Source organism: Melopsittacus undulatus, chromosome 5, assembly GCF_012275295.1.
Source record: "Melopsittacus undulatus isolate bMelUnd1 chromosome 5, bMelUnd1.mat.Z, whole genome shotgun sequence".
Lineage (NCBI taxonomy): Eukaryota > Metazoa > Chordata > Aves > Psittaciformes > Psittaculidae > Melopsittacus > Melopsittacus undulatus.
In genome coordinates this window covers 73,150,525-73,171,490 of record NC_047531.1, presented here as the reverse complement: position 1 = coordinate 73,171,490, position 20,966 = coordinate 73,150,525, and the positions used below count along the sequence as shown (strand labels likewise).

The 20,966-nt window shown below is 35.5% G+C and overlaps 1 protein-coding gene across 2 annotated transcripts; it reads right to left on the bottom strand.

The window, feature by feature from the left end:
* Positions 1-12,416: 12,416 nt before the first annotated feature.
* KERA (keratocan) lies at positions 12,417-19,603 on the bottom strand. 2 transcript variants are annotated; one of them, XM_031047959.2, is made up of 3 exons: positions 19,545-19,603; positions 17,145-18,037; positions 12,417-12,614 (listed from the first exon to the last, which is right to left on the bottom strand). In XM_031047959.2, the coding sequence occupies exons 2-3, from the start codon at positions 18,028-18,030 to the stop codon at positions 12,442-12,444; spliced, it is 1,059 nt and encodes a 352-aa protein (XP_030903819.2). In that variant the 5' UTR covers positions 18,031-18,037; positions 19,545-19,603; the 3' UTR covers positions 12,417-12,441. The 2 variants fall into 2 exon arrangements, with proteins under 2 accessions (XP_030903819.2, XP_033919007.1); XM_034063116.1 differs by lacking the exon at positions 19,545-19,603 and adding an exon at positions 19,329-19,487.
* Positions 19,604-20,966: the final 1,363 nt, after the last annotated feature.

Below are 20,966 nucleotides of genomic sequence, written 5' to 3'. Positions count from 1 at the left end.
TAGTGTTTTATCTATGATCTATAAAACACTGTGGCTGTAAAGAAGAATGAGATAACAACATTAGCCAGAACTCCATTTCTATCATTTAAATATTTGGAAAACATCTTTTAAAAATATTAACTTATATGAAATATCAACCCAGCTCAGCAAAACTGCAGATTCTTATTAGTATGACAGTAAATGGGTTGAATAACTCTTCACGGGTTGAAGAGCAACATGTAAATTTCTCTACTATTTTACAGGTCAGACATTGCTTAGATTTATAAAGGCAAATACCCAAGAAAAATATATAAATGGATACTTTGTGTTTATTTATGGTTGAACTGAAGTACTAAGACATTGCTTTTCCGTTTCTGTTTGAGATATATGTGGTATTTCCCAAAAATGTTTTTGCTAATTTATGCACACACACATACACAAGACAGACAGATCCTGATAGATCACAGGATCTCAAGTTAGTACAATCAAATGGCCTCAAAATGTCTGATTTGTGAGACTGTCTTCTGGGGGGTTTTGTTTGTTTTTTCTTCATTGCCTTCACAATGTGTTATTGACTCTCACTGCTTAAAATTAAACTACAATCAGCACTAGCTCAGCTCACCATCTGCAACAAGTTACCATGTGGTCTCTGCTCTGTGAGCTCCGTCATCTCTGCCTTGCCATTAACAGAAACAGGATCAGAGTTAGCTGATGAAAGCCTTTTATCTATCACAGCAAATATAGCTAAAATACAGGTAAAATTCTTTGCTGACTGAAATTTCACTAGTGTATATTGTCCAAAGGAGACAAACCAAACCTTAAGCACTGGCTCTAAGCAGCTGTTGGGAAAATACTCAAGGACTGGATAAGACATAGAAAGGAAAAGGAAAGTTTTAAGGTTCAAAGTAACTGCACATGTAGTGTGTCTCAGTGCTATTTCAAGATTCCTAATACCTTGTTTTCACACAAATCTGTGTGGATGAACATTTCCAGCTTATACAAGTCTCCTGAAATCAGGAAAGTCAGAATAACCCAGATTCATCCAGCTTTAGACTGAGGGAATTACTCCAGCTCTGGTGCAGAGGAAAATTCTCCATCTAAGCACAAGGGAAACAGTGTTAAGTTTCATTGTACTAATGGTGCTTCCTGTTTCTGCCCTTTGATGAGCAATGTGGTGATTATAGTGCTGTTTGCCCAGATGCCCACAGTTATTTTGCTGATTCCTTTTGGTAGTTACTTGGTCCACTGCAAATAACCAGAAAAAAGAAAATATGTTGGCACCATGGCAAAAGGGCCTACATCAGCCACATATAAATTGAGGTGGGAACTCAAATGTCTTCTAACTGTAAGAGCAATAGATTCTGGAGCAACTGACAAAAGCCATGAATAGGAATAATAGTTCAGGCATAGGAAACAATATAGTACGTAGTGACAAAATTCAGGCAACAGCAGGAAGAAAGAGAGTTCAAAAGAAGAGGTAAGGAGAAATTAATAGCAGCAAGACACATAATTAACACTGTGGAGAAATACAGAAGAAAAAGAGACTGCTCCATGTTTTCTCCATTCTAAATTCTACTTTCTATAACATAGCCTTCAGCAGGAGACTGGGGAATCCTCATCGCAGAGATTAAAGATCAAATAGTGTGAATAAGTTGAGTAGTCTAAGGAAAATAGAATCATAGAATCATAGAATAGTTAGGGTTGGAAAGGATCTTAAGATCATCTAGTTCCAAGCCCCCTGCCATGGGCATGATCAATGGGAGATCAGCAGGGCATGGAAGAGAGTAAGGTTAGAGCTAAGATCTACTGAAGAATGACCTGAGGACACCTAGGAATGGATGTTGCTTCAAAAACCATAAATAAGGCACTGAATCACCAGTTGCTCACATGACCATTTTTCTGTAAAGAGAAAAATTTCAGCTTCTCTCTTTTATGCAGACATATAAGTGAGCATCTCTTTTGTTATCTCTAGTATTTTGATGATTATGTCTTCTACTTAGTAAGGTCCAAAGGCACACAGCCTCACCTGGTGACAATCACCAGATTTTCATGTTTATGAAAGTTGAGCCCTGAACATTTTATGGTGTTTTAATGGTGGGTAATACACAGGCATGATATGCCAAAACTAAATATACATTAACAATGGTGGAGTGTGACTTGTAAAACTCTATTACCGAACTAAAGGCATATCTGAGATAAATCATTTGGAGCCCGTGGTGAGCTTAGTCTGCTGGAGAAAGTTCTTGCTTTCATTTACACCTCTGAAACACCTTTAATAAAGGTAGATTCTTGCCCACATGCTACTTTAAACAGAACTCGAGGGCAGTAAAAAGGCCAGACATTTCTATCATTAAAAAGAATCCTGCTGAGGGGACTGCTCTGTTTTGGTTGCTACTGTATAGTGCCAATGACTGTCACCGTATCAGCTGCTAGAGAGAAAAGTTAGTTCCTGTAGGATTTTCTATGGTAGAGTTTGAAATGGTTTCATTTAAATAACTCTGGGTACTATGTCTGCAACTTTAGACTGTTGAATAAAGATAATAAAAAGGAGCAGAGGAGAACTCCATAATATATTGTCTGAGAAGAAGAATAACCAAAAGCAACAAAAACTTTCCCTTTGGCAGTTATTTTTTTCCCTTTTACTCCATGAAACATGAGAACTTTTATTATATTAAACTGCTTTCTTGTGATTTTTTTCCTTTAGGCTTGCCAATGAGAGGCTATGATTTAATTCTTTCCAGATATTCAGTTGATTTAATATAATTTCTTTCATGTGGAACAGAACTGGATAAATGGGCACAGGTCCTAGAATATCTATTCTCTTTCAGAAATCCTTAAGGGTACATTTCATGGAATCACAATATATTTTTGGCATTTAATTCTTGCTCTAATTACATGGTGTTTGATTATAAGACTGTGTCCTGCATGCTTGTCCTGGCTTTTTCTTTGTTTTAATGGACTTAGACGTATGCTTGAAAATACTATTTAAAACAGACATATTTGAATAACAACCCCCCTTGCCCAGGTTCTCTAGACACAGCTGTTACTATTACAGACCTAGAAACTTTCATGTATCTTATTTAATTTCTCTTGGATTATTTCCTGAACAGCTTGAAGCATTGATTATGGTTAAAAGTTCATTTTTCTCTAGCTGAAATCAGTTTAATGAAAGTGTTAATTTCATAATATCTTTTATTCAGTCTTGTGCCCATGCCTCTACCCAGGGTCTTATGCGTATGCAATGTGTTTGTTTTGTGTGCTACACATGCACTGAATTGGAAAACAACATACTGAAACAAGAGTACGTATCACTCAATCACGTGGTACTGACATAAAGAACAACCCTACCACTGTGGGATTCTGACAAGATGGTGTGTAGATATGGAGGGAATGCATGATCCATAACAACTTTTTTTTTTCTTAGTTAGATTATGTATTGAAATAAAAATATCATGCCAAGGTTGATCCAAAAAAGCAATGCTGTGGGTAGAGGGATTTGATACAAGAGCTATCAAGTCCTTTCTCAGCTTTCTCTCTTACTTGTCACTGAAATTCAGCTCTCAAAGTTAATCTCTTTTTGTGTTGTTCTAGATACTGTTAAAGTAGAAAGGGACTTTAGAAAATTCACACAGTTTTCCTTTTGCCCCTTTCTTTTCCCTTAATTTTTAATAGGAACACATAAGGAACACATACCTCAGTATCTGGGTATGACTCCTTTGCTGACTTCATAGTCCAGAGTGAAGGAACAGCTAAATTTTGTCTGTATCAAAACAATGCTGTTGTTTTCACTGTCACTTTGTTAACAGGAATCTATCTGGGACTAAAGTAACCTAATCTATCTATGTAGTAAGTGATTCATTCTTGGATTACTTGCATAAAGAAAAAAAAATACAAATAAAAAAAAATTAACATAGCTGAAAAATATTTATCTGGAAAGTTAACATGTTCTTTAGTGAAAACATTCCTGTGAGTTGGCTTTCTGATATTCTGCAATCTGAATTTAAATTTGAATTTGGTCCATAATGTCAGGATTAATTATTCAGTTCTGTATGTGTCATGAATAAGCTGAATTTACAAAGTCATTTATTAAAGCAAAGATGTCAAAGATTTCATAGTTAACCAGCATTGTGATTGTACTTAAAACTTCTTTAAACGTTGTTTCTATAACCAATAATTGTTGACTTTTCTTCATCTGCGTGGGCAGCCTTTTATCTGGAATTCATATTAAATGAGGGCTTTTTCATTGCATGATGTTAAGTGGAAGCTGGCAAGAAGCAAAACTTTGCTTTTGAGTTTGTAGTACTTCTGAGCACCTGAAGTATTCAGCACCTGGAAGTATTAAAAACACCATAGCATTTCTGAAAATCTAACAAGTTAGCATGCCACTGAAAATTAATGGACCTTATATCAGCCAATATGAAACATCAGCTGATAAAACTAAGCACATGTTTTACAGGATAAAGGTTAAGCCTGAGAACACTGCAGAGTTGATTTGCCAGCTGACTTTGCATCTTCATGTGGTTTCCAACAAATCTTTAAAGAAATTCATGGTTGTGGCATATTACCATATTCCGTGTGGAATTCCTTCTAAAAGGCAACTCCACATCAGCATGAAACAGTGCACAGAATATAGTAACGTATGATCTGAAGAAAGCTCATGGGTGTTATTTTCACATTGGCACAGTTTCTTTGTGCTTGGACAGGTCTCAAATGTTGGATTATATATTAATCACAGCACTTTAGACAGCATTACAAATATTAAACACTTACTATTAGCTGTTGCTGTCCTGCCAGTTCCCAAAAGAAGTAACACTAGACTAGGCTGAGTCATTATAAGTCTCAGGTTTTAGGGAAAAAGCACAGCTCTACTATAAGAGGAATTGTCAACCAGTAGTTTCCAAGCCTCCAGGCTCTCAATTTTTCTCCCAAAAAACATCTGAGCTCTTTATGCCTCCTTTCCTCTCCTTTTATTCTCAAGTAAAGGGGTGCTGAAAAAGACATTTCCCAATCTTCCTTCTTTTCCAAATCAGTCTTATTTTCCTTCTTCTTCTTTCATCCTATATCCCAAATGTCTGATTTCCCTCCCTACTCTTTCACATCTCGTATATTCTCTCTTGAAGTACTTGACTTCCTTTGTCTCCTTCCTTGTCAAATTGTGGTTATACTGGTGACATGGCAAATGATAAATACAGTTGTTTAACTACTTGGCCAGATGTTTGCTCCAACAAAAGCCTTTTCATGTATCTGGAAGTCTTGCCTAAAATTGATATCAACAGTGGCTGGAGGTCTAGCACAGATTTTTGAGAACTCTAAGAACTATCCCTAAGCAGGGAATTTTTATGCAACTACAATACTGTAAAGAGGTTTTTTTTTTTCTAAGTGGAGAAGACCATCAGTGTGACAAGAGCTAATATACCTTTCTAAGTAAAGAATACCATTCACACTTTAGCTGTTATCTAATAAATGATTTCCAATTTGATCATATGACCTGGCTTTATTACATAATTTCCTTTTCCACACTGTTTGTATTTGCTCACAGATAACAAGTGATAACATAACTCCATGATCTCGTGATGCGGATGGGGAAACAGCACCTAATCCTGGTCAAGGGCTGTGTAAGTTAGCCAACTTGAAGTGCTTTCAGCTTTTTTTTAGCTGTAGAAAGCACAGAGCTTCAGCATATCCCACTCATCTTTAGACAGCTAAGAGGCTTTGCTTCTAGTGCTTACTCTCATGAGAGAACAGAAGTTTCTGTTCCCAGCAAGCAAGTAGATTGCAGTCACCAGCTCAGGCAGTTTCCAGTTCTTCAGGCATTTTTCTGAATTGGAAAACTGGGCTGTTCCTGCACAGTTATATTTAAACAGTTTCTGCAGTCTTGGGAGAGTTGGCTGATGACGGTTTAGACCTGATCGCAATGGTCAGTATGGAAAAAAAATAGTCACAAACCCATTCTTGTCACCAATATACTCTTAAACCCTGAGAAGGTAAACGAGAAGGGACAAATCATTGTGCATTATCAGAAAACTGCAATTCTCAAGTAAGTCAATGAAAACAAAAGATCTAGTTTTGGGGAAGAGGAAAAGCCATTTCTACATTCACAAGTTTTCACTGTTTCTTCTCTCTGAACAGTCTTCCCGGTTTTACGCCTCAACAGTGAACTGTCCAAGCTTCATGAATAGGTTTCCAAAGACTTCTCTCCCATCTGCACCCATGAGTTAAGCTAGCATGACTCAAGGCAGCTGCAACAAATCATTACATGCACTCAGCGACAAATGACACTGAACCAGCTGAGGGTGAGGTAGTGACAATGGTAAAATTCTGTTCCTTAGTTCAAGTTACTGACTATAGAGAATTCCAGCTTTGGTTTAAAAAGAAAAGTAAAATTTTTAGTCCTGTTTCACATGGATAATGTATGTTTTTATAAACCCTATAAAAAACTTAAATTCCAAAAGTTAATTAAGAAGAATCCCATATTTTCAGGTTGCCTTCCCCTTTTGTTTAGTTGTCCTAATCTAAGAGGCTTGGTTCATGTCTCCAGTACAGTGGCTGACATAAAAATCTCCTCAGACAACTCAGGATCCTTCCTTCCCTTGCCTTCACTCAACCTCCAGACTCCCTTTTGGGAATAGAAGTTCAGGAAATGCAAGGTGTCTTTTCTCCAGGTAGCTTATGGACATTCAGATCAGTCTGTGTGGGTAGCTGTTGTAAAAAAGAACAGAGGAAAAAAGGAAAGCATGGAAATCTTGGCTCAAGAACAGAGCCAAAAATGTTTATTTGATTGTCAGGCCAATATAAAAATATTTATGTCTATTTGACTAAGAATTAAATATTTTCATCTTGTTGAAATGGAAAAGAAACCTCTCACGGTGTTTGTATATTGTACTTTAAATTGAATGTTGAAGAACTCCTATCAAACTAAAACAAACATATAGATGACTAGCTTTTTTAAAGACCCATAACACCTTGACATTCTGAGAAAATCCTCATCAACAGCTTTCATTTTCCCATTTGGCCAGTATTTCAGAGACAAGAAATCTGGGGGCCCGCCCTGTGCCTGCTCATTCTGCTGCTAAGCAATGTTGGGAAGGCTTGCTACCGGTCTTCTAATTTGAAGCAGTTCCTGTCATTAAAAGAAACAAATATTAGGATTCAAAATACATAGTGGACCTCCAGTCTGGTGCTCAAAACAGCCTCCTCAGAGAAAAAAAAAATCTACGCTCCAATTCAGTGCTTCTGATTCAGACAAGGATTTGAGCCTAGATCCTATAATACCAGGAAGGCTATTCTCACTGCCAGGGTAGAGAATCAGTGATTATTTGAAGCCTTGAAACAAAGCAGAGAATCATAAGGAGATTACCCTCCTTGAAATACTCTTCCTAGCAGTAGTAATATGATTTCAGACAAATTCAGGGGTTTCATTTCCTGGAGAAGGATATGTAATGCTGCATGTATGTCTTAGCAACAGGCTTCTTAAATAATGATATGAACAATGATTTCTTGTTTGGTTTTGAGGTGGTTTGTTTTTGTTCTTTTAATTTCCCATGTCTGAAAGCATTTGTATATTTTTTTCTGAATTCACTGATCGTAAAAACTGTGGTAGAGCATTTTAATGAATAAATGATTTATTGAAGAAGCCTAGCTTCACTGAGAGCTGCTAATTCCACATGTAACTTTCATTACTCCAGCCCTTAATTAGGAACAGCTTTTGTTTGTGGAAGATGTGATTCCAGTTTCTTCACTAATTTCCCTACAGAAAAGATGGGACAGGAGAGAAAGCCTGGGAAAAGAGGTTTCCAGGTATACCTCATCTATACAGCAGCATTAGCTTGAGTCCATGTATGTGTGCAGGAGGAGGTGTGAATGCTGTGAGCAAAAGGGAGTGCTGCTCAGCTGTGGTAGTCAGGATGGCACTTCCCCTGGAAAAAAGCAAGAAGCAAGTGAAGTGCATCTGAAATTGAGGACATCAGAACAGCCATTAGTGCAGCATGCGTAAATATGCTGAAGCTGAAAAACACTGAAGAAACAAAACTAATTCAAGCTGAGAGGCAGATAAGTTGATCAAATGTGTATGCTGCAGAAACCAAGGCAAAAACATTAAGAAGCTGGCAACAGTGCAAGAGGTGTAAGAAATAATGGTATTGGGAAAGGTTTCAAATTCATTACAGTATAGAATTGTTTGAACCAGCAGTGACGGAGCAAGCACAGGACTCAGAGGCAATATTACCTATACTAATGGGGAAAAAAAGTAAATTAGCTAAGGCAAAACATGATACAGATGCTGCATATTGCTTCATATGCTTGACCTGAAGTGGTTAGTACTGTTCCTGGGTATCATTCCACACAGTTTGGTGCGTGTGGAGTTACCTTATATATTTAAATGGGTAAGCAATTCTGGAGGAAAAAGATGGAATTAGGAGACTTTCAGGCAACAGGAGGATGTTTATGTGCTGACTTCAACAATGCCAGAGATTCTCTGCCACGAACAGTAGAAGTGGGATACTAGCTGCTCAGCAACCAAGACTGCAGTTTAAAAGCTAGAATACTGTGATTACAGATAGCTAATGAAACTAGCTGCAATTCTCAAGTCAATGAAAACAAAAGATCTAGTTTTGGGGAAGGGGAAAAGCAGCAAAGAGTTTTTCTAGGCAGGAAAAGTGATAGCAAGCATTCATGGCAAACACTGGGAACCATTTGGGTGCAACAAGGCACAAGAGTTGTGTGGGAGTTGGTAATTACAATCATGCAAATTTGCTTTCTAGTTGTCTTACAGATTTTTACCTCTTAGTGTTTGTGTTTCTTCCTTCTAGTGTCAAACAAGCTGCTGTGGTCCCTGGCATCTGCAGATGATTGTTGTGGTGGTGGTTTTCATTAAAAACATTGAAGAAGAAAGTGGTAGCAAACTGTTTGCAATATTGAGAAAGAAACAGAAAATGCCAGAGTATGGAACAGGGAGTTTCAGGCATATGGCTGAATTTTTAACTATACCGGCAGCATCTCTAAAGGACTTTTCTTTCTGTAGAGCCAGCTGCATTATAAAAATACACAGTCTTTTGATAGATAAACATCAAGCAATCAAACTGGCAGACATGTCAGAAATGTCTGGGTCTTTCTCAGTTCTTGAGCCTCTCTCACTTTGTTTTAATGTTTTTCTTTACTGAGCAATTGTCTATACCCTAGGCTGATCTGGTAGCACATCTGTGTTAAAGACCATGATTTCTAAATTAACTCATACATAATACACCTTTCTGGCAAAGTGCTAGCTGTTCATGGGTTGGTTAGCGATTGACCACAACTGCAGTGTGTTTAAGGTGACCTGCTTTGTTCTCAGCTGCTCACACTTGCAAATGTTTTTGTCTCTGTACATTTAAAACTGTTTGTGATGTGCTGTGGCAATTAAATGAAACGAATGCCTGCTTTATGAAAGCAGCTGTGGGTTCTGATGTGACAGCTGAAAAGCCTGTTCCTTCCTCCTTGCAATAGAAGAGACCGCAATTCTTTCTGAACTAGGAAATTTTGGCAGAGTCTTAGACCAGCTTCACATTATGAAGAGTTAACATCAGACTTTCATATGCAGTGATGCTTTTTACATTGTTTTAGGGGCCCTCTTCACAGGGAAAATGACATTGTGTTTTACATTTTCCTCAATAGTTCTCTGGCTTAATGAATGGATTGAATGAGGTGTGGCTGAAAGCCTACATTGTTTAGTTCCACACAGTAATGCAATTTAGACCTGCCATTGTAACCTAATGGGAAATTTCACCAGCTTTCCCAGAAAGCTTAAGAATATTAAGACTGTTGCAAATAAACACATGCATCCAGTAAAGCAGCTCAAACCCTTACCAAGGTTCATTTATCTTGTGAAGGTCATTGCAGTAACTTAGTTCTTCTTCATTCTACCTTATGCTGGTTCTGGGAGAGGCAATCAAGATGACGCAAATTGCCTAAATGAGGATACTTAGGATTTTCTCTTTATTAAACAGTTACTAAATGTGGAGTCACCAGGTTGCGTTCCAAGTATAGAAAACAGGACACTTGGCAGCAGTAAATAACTTCAAAAACTTCAGCCCAATAGAAGTTTGTCCAATGATGTATCATGAATTTTTGTCTTCACTCAGATTAACTGGGATTTGACAGGGACAAGTCTTAAGCATCGACTTGCATGTGTCCAAAGATGGTAGTGACCTTTGAAGAACTAATTTATGAGGCTCTTCACCCTACAGTGGATTGGAAAAATCCATTACTGTAAGGTCAGCTGGTGGAAAATAACTGTTAAAAGTGATCTCATCAGATTATATGCCCTTAATTTCATCATATAATGCCCCTATCCAGAAAATTGAGAACATTGATGCTCCAGTGTTCCTATATGATTTTGCATATCACCACTTTTCATATATAAGCTTGACATCTCTTTGGGGAAGGTTTTTCTGTTTTAATATTTATATAATGTCTAAAAGGGTCATAATCTTTCGCTGGAATGTCAAGACACTTTGCTATACACTTAGAACTGCAAATAATGTTAATAATATGCATATATGCCTGTAAATATTCACTTTGTAGTATGTATATTTGTTCTTTTTTTAAAGAATTTGATTTCCAAATACAAGCATGATTATTGTTATAATTTAATTAGTAACATTGTTAGTTGGGTTTTTTTCTCAAAAAAATAATTACTATGCTATTATTGAGTAAAGAATACAGGTAAACACACATTCATATTATAGAGACTTTTAAAATCTGTATTTTTTCATATACGGTGAACACAGAGGTACAGAAAATATTTTGTTAAAAAGGCAGCATTTTCTCAGCAATCACATAAAAAGAGCTGCAAAAATAAATGTTTTTGTGATAGGAGTTCTAAGTGGGTTATTTCTATGCTGGGTTTCTATACTGGCTTAATCCTACAAGTGCAGTGGAACAGAGTAAGGCCTGATTTTTCAGGTGAAAGAGATTGAATATTAGCAATTAAAGTTCTCAACCCTTTTAAAAATCTATGTTTAAGAAAATGTTTCATCTTCAAAGAAAAATTTTACTACATGCGCAGTCTATAAATGCTTGCTACTGAGGCCAGTCTTAAAATGTCAAAAATAGATACAAGCTATCAAAGACCAACTAATTGCTTCTATCTACAAATATGAGAAGACTAAAATAGTATGACTGATGGATAGTCTGTTGTGCTATCAGAAATGTCATACTCTCCCAGTGAATAGTTGATTCTAATATTCAAGTTCTGCTCTGAAATACCAATGTTACTCTATAAAAATAGAAAAAAAAAAACAAAACAAAAAAAACAAAACAAAAACAAACCCACAAAAAAAATAGTTTTCATAGAAAGATGCCTGCTGATATTGCCCTTGTTAGTGAATTGTGAATGTGTTGTATTCTAAATACCTGGACTTTTCTAAAATGCAGTTATTACTTGCATGTGTATGAGTCAGCAGATAGCTAAATACTGCCCTGAGTTCATTACATTTGGTTAAACTGATACAATTCCTTTGCAGAGATATGACCCGTTCGGTAAATAACTGGGAGGAGATGTACTTCTTAATTTTTTAATTTTCTCTTTATGACCATTATATTAAGTAGCCATTCCAACTGTTGTAAAGTACCTAGTCTGCAAAATATGTAATCATTACTGTTCTTGGTTTTATACCTATGGAAACTAAAATAAACCAAATATTCAATGACTATCACAAAGCTATAGGAAGAAATTATGTCAAAATTAGAAATTAAATACTGAAGAATGAAAGAGCTGAAAATTGCCACTTTGATAAACCAAGATTTTATCTCATGTTCCCTTGTCCCTGGATTTAAGTTTTGATACGTGTATTGCAATTCTGAAACCATACACTGAATGAATTCATACAACAATATATATATTCGGTATATTGCTCTGGACTCTGAGCCTCACATACTTATGCCTTAAAAGTATCATTCTTCATAAGATGACAACAATCTATGAGTTATTAACATATTAAGTGGGTATTCTCCATCAGTCACTATCTTAAAAAAGACAGTGGCAATTCTGATAAGTAGTAGTCATGCAACTCATGAATTTCTAGCATATGTATTTAGCCAAGTGTAACACAAATTCATTGTGTTAGTTACTATGTAAGAAAATGAGGAAATAGAATTTGTCTGTAACAATGATATTAACAGAATAGTGTAACATTTCACAAAAAAGATGGAGTAGACAAGAATTCGCTTTGGAATATCTGGGGTCTTGAGCAGACGACTTTCAATATAATTGCATTAGGAATTCTTAGGTAAAGCATTAAGCACATATTTCATGTACATCCAAAATCTTTTCTGAAAGAACTATCTTTCCAGTTGTAGAAAAGGTAAGAGCAAGGGAAAATGTTAAAGTCAAAATAAAGCTGTTACTTCTTGATGAGTTTAATTCCAGCAAAACTTGTATCTTGTATCTTAGCACTCTTACAGTACAAGACTGACACTGTGATAACTTTATATGACAACAGCTTGAAGTAGTTGGAAGCATATCATGATGTCCAGTGGGATTGGAGGTTGAATTTCATTACCATCCAGGCGAAGGTATCGGAGGCGAGGGATGTTGCCATAAAAACCATGGTCTTCTGCTATAGCAATTGAGACTGGGCATATTTGAGTACCATTGACACCTGAAAATGTAGATCATGTTAGGTAATTTTCATGGGAAAGGCTCATGATGATAAAGTGCATTAAGAAAACAAATAAAACAGGCTTCCAATGATATTTGTAAGGGAGACAAATTCTCCTATCAGAGTTGGAAAATACTGAACCAATAACAAATTGCTTTTTTGATAAAGCAGGAGAGCATCTTAGCATAGTGCAATCTAGATCATTGAATCACAGTATTTAACATACTGCAATGGCGAATGAAGGCTGCTGGATGAATAGTTTTACCTTGGAGAGAAAAGAGACTAATTTAGACAACTACTGAGTAACTATTCATTGAGAAATAGCTCTCTGCTCTCAGAAAGAGCAAAACAAGGTTAATGCTGAGGGATTTTGAACATCTTACTGTAATTACAATGCATTAATTTTAGCAGATAATATTCTCCACTGAATATCTTGCATTCAAAATAATAACAATATTGAATCAGAGGAGCTTTTTATATAATGTCTGAAACTTTTAATATCTGTGCTTTCCTGTTCTCTCAAATTCTTCAGTACAGTTGGTTTAACTGTGAGAATATAATGAGTGCAGTGGGATATTTTTCTTCCTAATCTGTAAGCCAACAAGTCCTTAAAATACTTTATAAATAACACAAAGCTTGTTACAATTCAGATAAAATTTGAAACTATGACTTAAATTGTTACCCATTTTATAAGAGTTGAATAGATTGTGTTCTTTACATGGTGTCCCTTAAGTTACTTCTGCACTGTCAGTTGCCTAAAGTTCTTCCCATATTTTGTCTTAGTGAGGCTGCTGCTGCCCTATTCCAGCCTTAAAATGGCCTTGTTCTACAAAACACTAGAGTGGTGCTTTATTATGAAAGATGTCAGATCCCCTTGACAAAATCATGACATTTATTTATTGGTCTGACTGCCTGAGGATCTTGTTGGGTCCAGACCACCTGCAAAAAGTGGGTGCATGAATAAAGTGTGCATAACAGATTTTTTTTTTTAGCACAGCTTTGGTTTGTTTTTTTTAAGCTCATAAAAAGAAAAGTTTTTACAAAAAGATTTTTACAAAAAAATTTCTCCCCATATATTTAGAAATTATAATATGCATACAGTTTTTGATTACAATACTACAAATTAGTTAACTGTTGATAAATAAAAACTGCCATGATTTTAGTTTTTGTTTGATTGGTTTCATTTGGGTTGGGTTGATTTATTTTTTCTCAACATTAAAAAGCCATCCTATTTTGAAAAACTGACAAGATGCTTGAAAAACCTTGGAAATGGACTTTATCTTTGTCATGGAAACTAGATATATGCATCAAGTTGGCCAAGACCTAAAACATTCATTATATCCATGATATCAAAATGTCTTTGTCTATGTTGTGAAACTTGTTTAGTGTTTGTAAACTATTTTATATTCTTGGAAGAAGCAAACTACAACTTATTTTTATGTGTGAAGCAGGAAGTTAGAGAGTGAGGTTTTATTATTAAAGCAGTTATTAAAATTTTATAAGTGACTCAATATCTGCCTCTTCAGGTCAGTATTACTCTCCTTAGGGGACAAGATGTGTTCTAAAGCTCTGTGTTCTCTGACCAAAAAGCTATCCCGCTGCACTAGTTTTCACTGGGTTAATTACTCCAATCTTAAAGTGAGGAAGCAGTTATGTAACCACAGGCCACCTATGAAGAAGTTACTTCCTGATGATGTGTGGTATAAAGTACTTTGGGTTATTATTCTCTTCCCATGAACAGTGAATCCTACCCAAACTACCAGATGAGTGAAAGCCTCCCACTCTGCTCTTCCCTTGCTATCCTGTTGATAAGTAGACTGCTATATTTTGCTTAAGCAGGAGGGTCAGGGAAACCTATCTACATGTTTACAATTCACCCTACTTAGACTGATCTATGTAGAGGGTAAATGTCAGTATAAGTAAACCATTTAGACTCTTTTTATAAACTCTGGAGAGAGATGAACACTTCCAAATGGTGATTCCCATCTCCTTAAGATGGGTTGAATAGATAGTCTGTATCACTAACCCAAACTAGATGTAAAAATCTAGGATCATTAATTCAAATAAGATGAATTCCACCTGTTGTCAACAGTACTGTTAAATGGTGTAATAGCTAAAACTCAGACTTGAGCTGCTGAAGGGGAAAACTGCAGAAGAGATTCTCGTTAATGACTAACAGCATGTCTGCTGAAGAACCACAGAAGATATTGTTTCTTTTCCAATAAAAGTCATAATTTAGAAACATTCAGAAAGTAAGTTCATCAAGAAGGTAAATACATTCTGACATACGAGGGGGAGGGCATTTCTGTTCTATTCTTGCAACATCTAGCTGCACTTACTGTAGTCCACCTCAAATAGTTGGACTCCTCCTTGTCACATAATATTTGAGTGCAGCAGCCACAGAACAGTCAGGAAATCTTTATCTTTCTGGGTTTTTCTAGCAAAGAAGGTAGTACCATCCAATAATGCAGAGGTCTGACAGTAAGTCAGGATCTGTAACCTTTAAATTTCTTTTCAATGTCCTATAATGGATTCTGACAGACTGGCACTGCTACTTCTCCCAATGACTTTTCCCTTTCTGTAGAATAGTATAGTATTATCTCAGAAGACATACCTCAAACTTTCAGTGTTCCTCTAGGGGAAGTTACTGCTTGCTTCCTTTTACCACTCCTTTGATAGCACTGTAATACCACCTGCTTACCTTTGCTCACTTTCCACATCGTTTCATGCCTTCTCTTTTTGTTTCCTCTAACACTCCCTTTTTCATTATTTGACATCTCCCTATAGTCTCATCTGTGTATCTCATAAATAAATAAGTAGGGTGAATTGTAAACATGTAGATGGATTGCCTTCACCCTCCTGCTTAAGAAGAAATGTTAAAAAAAAAATGAGATGCAGCAAGTGTGTTGAGTTGTAGCCATAAATAATTTAAAGCTTATGTTAATTTTGCTTCCAAATTTTAAGTTTGCTTTTTGTTTTTTTAACTCTGCACATTGAGATCCTTAGGGTAGAGACCACAGAAGAAACCTTGGTTCCACTGAGACCAGTGATGAGGCTATCACTGATTTCACTGGACTTCAAGATATTGCCTTATATCTATATATATATATTTTTTTTTTCTGGAGGAATAAGGCCTTGGACTTATGTGAAGAACTGATTTTAAAGCAGGCAAATGCAATTAACATAGAACTTTTGTTGTCCTAGATCAGTGTCAGCAGTGTAACTGTGAACCACCAAGAGAAAATAAAGCAGCAATTGGCAGGTGTGTAGGGGTATCTGACAATTAGCACTGTAAAAAGGGCTTGTTCTGCACACATAAAAGTAAGCTCTTAGGAGGACTCCTTTGTAGAGAAACCAGGCCTAGGATTTTACAGTTATTTATCTCAAATCATTTATGTTGGTTATCTTAAAGTATGACTGATCAACAACTTCCAGGGTTTAAGAAGATAAAACCAATCTGCAGAATTAATGCCACATCTTATTACTCTTGCCTGATGAAATTACATTCCTTGTTTGCAGTCCTGATGGCCCTTTGAGATATTGTTTATTAGAGCAGTGTCTCATGGAGACGGTGTCATTATCACTTACCTCTTGAACAAATATGTTATGTGGTAAAATGTAAATTACATAATATCTGTATTTCATTTAAGGTGTCAGATTGCCTTTTAAAATGTTTCTGTACTACTTTATATGTAGTTATTAACAAAAACCATAATTTTTTTAATTAAGAGGAGTATTGTGCTTAAGTTAGTGATTAATTTTGAAAAGTGGTAAACTAATTAAGGAATATGAGACTTGTGGAAAACTACTCTGATTTATGCTCATGGGTACATTTTTCATGAAAAATCCAGCATTCTATGCACAGTAAGCAAAATATGAGGAAGATATTCAAGCCTAAAATATTCAATATCCACATTCTAATTATTCATATTTAAAATAGATTTTGTTGACTACAGACAACATTGTATTCTCTCTAAGTGTGCATCACATTAATCTCCCTACTACTTTAGGTGGACAGACACATACTCAAAACTGAGCATACAGCAGTTCTGTAAGTTTAATGGAGACCCTGAGGTGCTCAGGAACTTTGAAAATCTAACAGTCAATACAAACGTGGATTGAACATCCTCATTTGTTGCACCCACTTTTTAGTTGTTGTTGCTTGCTTATTTGTTCCTAGCTCTTCTGTGCATAATTAATTTGTTTCTATAAAATGGTTACTGGCATGTATACAATGAAATGTGAATGCACAAATTCTCCTTAATCCCCACATATTTCTGATCTGCTTGCAAAGTGGTTTATCTGTATGCATATTAACATTTTTTACATATGGTATTACTTCCATGCACGTATTTGGTTGTCATATTTTAGACCCGACGTGAAAACTGGACTGTGGGAGGTCCTCTTTGTCTTCTTCCTATAATCTACAGCACATTTTAACTTTTTATTTCAAAGAGCACTTTTTGTGATTATATAAACATTTTAAAATATCTGTCTTGGTAGGATCCCACATTGACAATACACACTTACTTTTGATTCTGTTGTGATCAAGGTGAAGGTGCTCTAGATGAGCATTGATTGGTGGAATTTTAGTGAGCTGGTTGTGAGACAGCTGTAGATCTAGGATAGATGAAACATTAAACCCATTTGGGGGAATACCATCATCAGATAATTTATTGTAGTTCAGCCTGAGGAAAGTCACTTTGGGTATTGCACTGAAGTAGTTTTCTGGTATCACTTCAATGGAGTTGTTGTCCAAAAACAACTGTAGTGTGTTAGCTGGGATGCTTAAAGGCATTTTCTTGAGTGAATTTTTTGCTATGTTGAGTTGCATGAGATTGTTGAGTCCTTGGAATGTGTTGCTTTGAAGAGCGCTGTCCAACAAACTGTTCTGGTGCAGATCTAACATAGTAAGGTTTTCCAAGTTGCTGAAGGCTCCTTCTGGGATTCTGGAGATTCTGTTTCTAGCCAGTCTTAGCTGTTCCAGGCCCACTGGTAATGGGGCAGGCACTTCTTCCAATTCATTATCTTCAAGGAATAAGTAAAGCAGCCTTTTCAGCTTGCTCAGTACACCACTCTCAATTCCACTGTTGGTGATCTTATTCTTGTTCAGATTTATCCATCTCAGATAAGTGGCATTCACAAAAGACTTCTCTGAAATTGTTTCAATTAGATTGTTTTGAAGATAGAGGTACCAAATTCTTGCTGGGATTGGAGGTATTTCTTTAAGTCCTTTGTTATCACAATATAATGCATTGGGGAAACTAGGAGGACAAAAGCACTCTCGTGGACACTCAGAAGTGTAGTGAGACCAGTGCTCAGGGTCCAGCTCATCATAAACTTGTCTCACAGTTCGAGTCCACACAGAATTGAATAAAAATAAAATCAAAAGGCTTGTACAGACTTTTAGAGTCATTATTTGCCTTGGAAGGGAAAAAAAAAACAGTTAGCCAACTCTCAACAGAACTCTCTAACAGCATGCTAGATTAGATTAACAAACCAGTATTAAATAGAAAATAGTACTTTGTAAACAACCAAATTCTGTCCTCTGGGATATTACCTATAGTATGCTAAGAAAAAAAACTGATTAAGAATATAAGAGGTATACAAATTTCAGTACTATATGTTGAAGAACATTTTCCTGATTCAACTTAGACTCCACATTGGCTTCCAGTTTAACTGATATTCATGCAAATGTCATTTCAAAGAACATGAAAGCAAGGATCATTTTCCTGACACTAAATCAGTGTTTCTTATAAATTTGTTTTTCCTGTATAGAGCTATACATTACTCTATATAATGTACCTTCTTCAGTAAAGCTATCAATACCATGATGATATAAATACCATTATACTCAGTGTTTCTTCTTTTAAAATTAATCATATGCTCTTTTCTGTTTTTCCTTTCAAATTCTAATGTCATCTGGATCAGATTTTCCAGGGTCCTTTCTCATCACAGAGAAGTGAAAGATCAAAGACTGTTTTAACAGCTGTTTGTTGGACATGGTCTTAAAAAGCTTAGAGGGAATATGTTTGAGTAATCCATTCTCCTCCTGCATTCACTCTCATATCCGAAGTTACAAATTTATTTCTCTAAAGCAAACAGCCAAAACAAATGCCTGATCTAAATGACACAAAAAGTAAGTCCTAGCTAAATTATATCATATGCACTCATGCATCTTGTATCTCTTTTACTTACTTAATTATTTGCTTTGTTTAGCTTGTTCTACCCTTAAAGGCTGAACAGAATAATCAATGATAATTTACTCCAGAAAGTAATATTTGTACAGCACAAACCTAGTATTTCACAAACTCTGTTAACCTGCTTGCTTCCTGATGAAGATTAGCAAGCATTTTGCAATGCAGAGGCAAGAGACTGATAGCTGAAATTTCTAGTCAAAATTAGGAGTTTAGTTCTGGCAAAAAAAAAAAAATTATTAAAAGGATTAATGAACCAGTAAAGTTAAAAGCTCATTTAAGTTGATGCATATATGTACTCACTTTATAGTTTTCAACATTATTATTAGCAGTAACAAGTGCAATATCCTACAGATCTAGCCTCAGAAATTGCTATCTGGAAACATTCCAAAAAAGGACAAATAAAATGTTTCTAAAGAATAACATCTCCAATTTACACAATGAAAAGGCACCTTCTTGCTATGTAAATATTCATAACTTTAATAGCATTTTAAAAAAGGAATATAAAGTAATTTACCTTGTTAGTCAAGTTCCTGAAGCTATCTGAAGCCAGTTAGAAATCACTGTAAATTTGCAGCTTTTTGGCTACTAACCTCTATGTTAGCTTCCTGTCCTCCCAAGTATTAATAGCATATGAAGCTTGACACACATGCTAGTATTCCCAGATGTATTACCATATACACCTTATTAGCTGTTGTTTCTAATTTGACATTGCTTCAGAGTCTGGGCTTACCTCAGCTTTCTTGGTTCTTCGTTTCTTTCTATTGGTCACTGTTCTTAGACTGTAATAGCTTGAGTCAGGCTACAAGCTGTGTTCTATGAATACAGCCTAATATATACGCATCAGTGGCTACAGCTTTTAACCCCTAAAATAACTAAGGCACCTCAGCACCTAGGCAGGAAAAGACAGGAAAACCTGACTTTAATAATAAGCAGCCACAGAGCTGAAGATATCTGTTTTTTACAGTTTAGCTGATGAGATAAACTAGTCTAGATGAAACAGGTAACACAAAATGTACCTTTATTCAAAACTTTTGTCAGAAAATACTTTACATGCAAAGCTCACTTACATCATAATTCATTTTCGTAATATCTGAACTGGCCACAAAGAATTAAAAACAGTGCCATCTGTTTCTACGGAAATATTTTATTTGATTTTTATCAAATGCAGATGCTGCCATGGCATTTAAAGACAATTCTTGATTAGGAGAAGGAGATAGCAAAAGCATTTGCTAAGAATTTTTTAATAAACTTTTTCCATTAAGAAATTAAACCATATGTTTTCCTTTTTCTTGGGAGAGATTTACATAAATTTCTACAAAGTTCTCATACTCTCCAGTGCCTCCTGCAGTAAGGTCTGGTTTTAATTACCAAGGCACAAATTAATGAACTTGGCTTATCATTGATCTAAAGTAAACCCTTTCCAGCCAACTTGCTATTCAAGGCAAAGACACATATTTCTCATGTTAAGTATTTTGGAGGAATTTTGTTTTCTTTTTTAATCCAAACTTAAAGCTACAACTTAATATCAGGAAAACTAGCCATGTTCAAAGTCAGAACAATGGACTAAGTGTTTTAAGGAAAAAAGCTAATGAAGATATTGAAAACATAAAATATGTCTTGGTACCTTTTATGAGTTTATATGAGTTTTAAAACTAAATTATATAATTATTTTAATTCAGTTTTGTCTAACTTATTTTAGGAATAAAAATCTCTATCCGCGTATTTTGTGATGTTTAATATTTTGCTTCCTAACCTAAAAATATCTCAGAAGAATTTTAGAAATAAACAAAAGGATAAGTAATCAAAAGAAGCAAAGCAATCCTTAAGTACATGGGCAACTTTCACTGACTTCAGCAAGTCTAATGTTAAATAAGTCATAATATTTTTTTTGATAAGTGTATATTTGTACTACTTTGGGTTTTATTTAGGAAATATATAGTACCAGTAATTTTTACATTGGTTAAGTGTGTGCTTAAAAACCCCAGTGCTTAAGTAGGTGTTTCATTCTTCTAGAACTATAGACCCTTCAACATTTCTTAGAGATTATTAGAGCTGTCATATAAGTCAGGTTTAAAACTGATTCCTTCATGAATACTAAACTGAATACTCAAAAGAATTAAATTAGATTAAATTAATTTATATCTAAAAATAA

What these genes read in the sequence shown, in the direction of transcription:
- KERA (XM_031047959.2), bottom strand. Translation starts at nt 18,030, where the DNA reads ATGACTCTAAAAGTCTGTACAAGCCTTTTGATTTTATTTTTATTCAAT. An exon ending in TGATCACAACAGAATCAAAA is followed by an intron (nt 12,615 to 17,144) that starts GTAAGTGTGTAT and finishes CTACATTTTCAG; the next exon opens with GTGTCAATGGTACTCAAATA.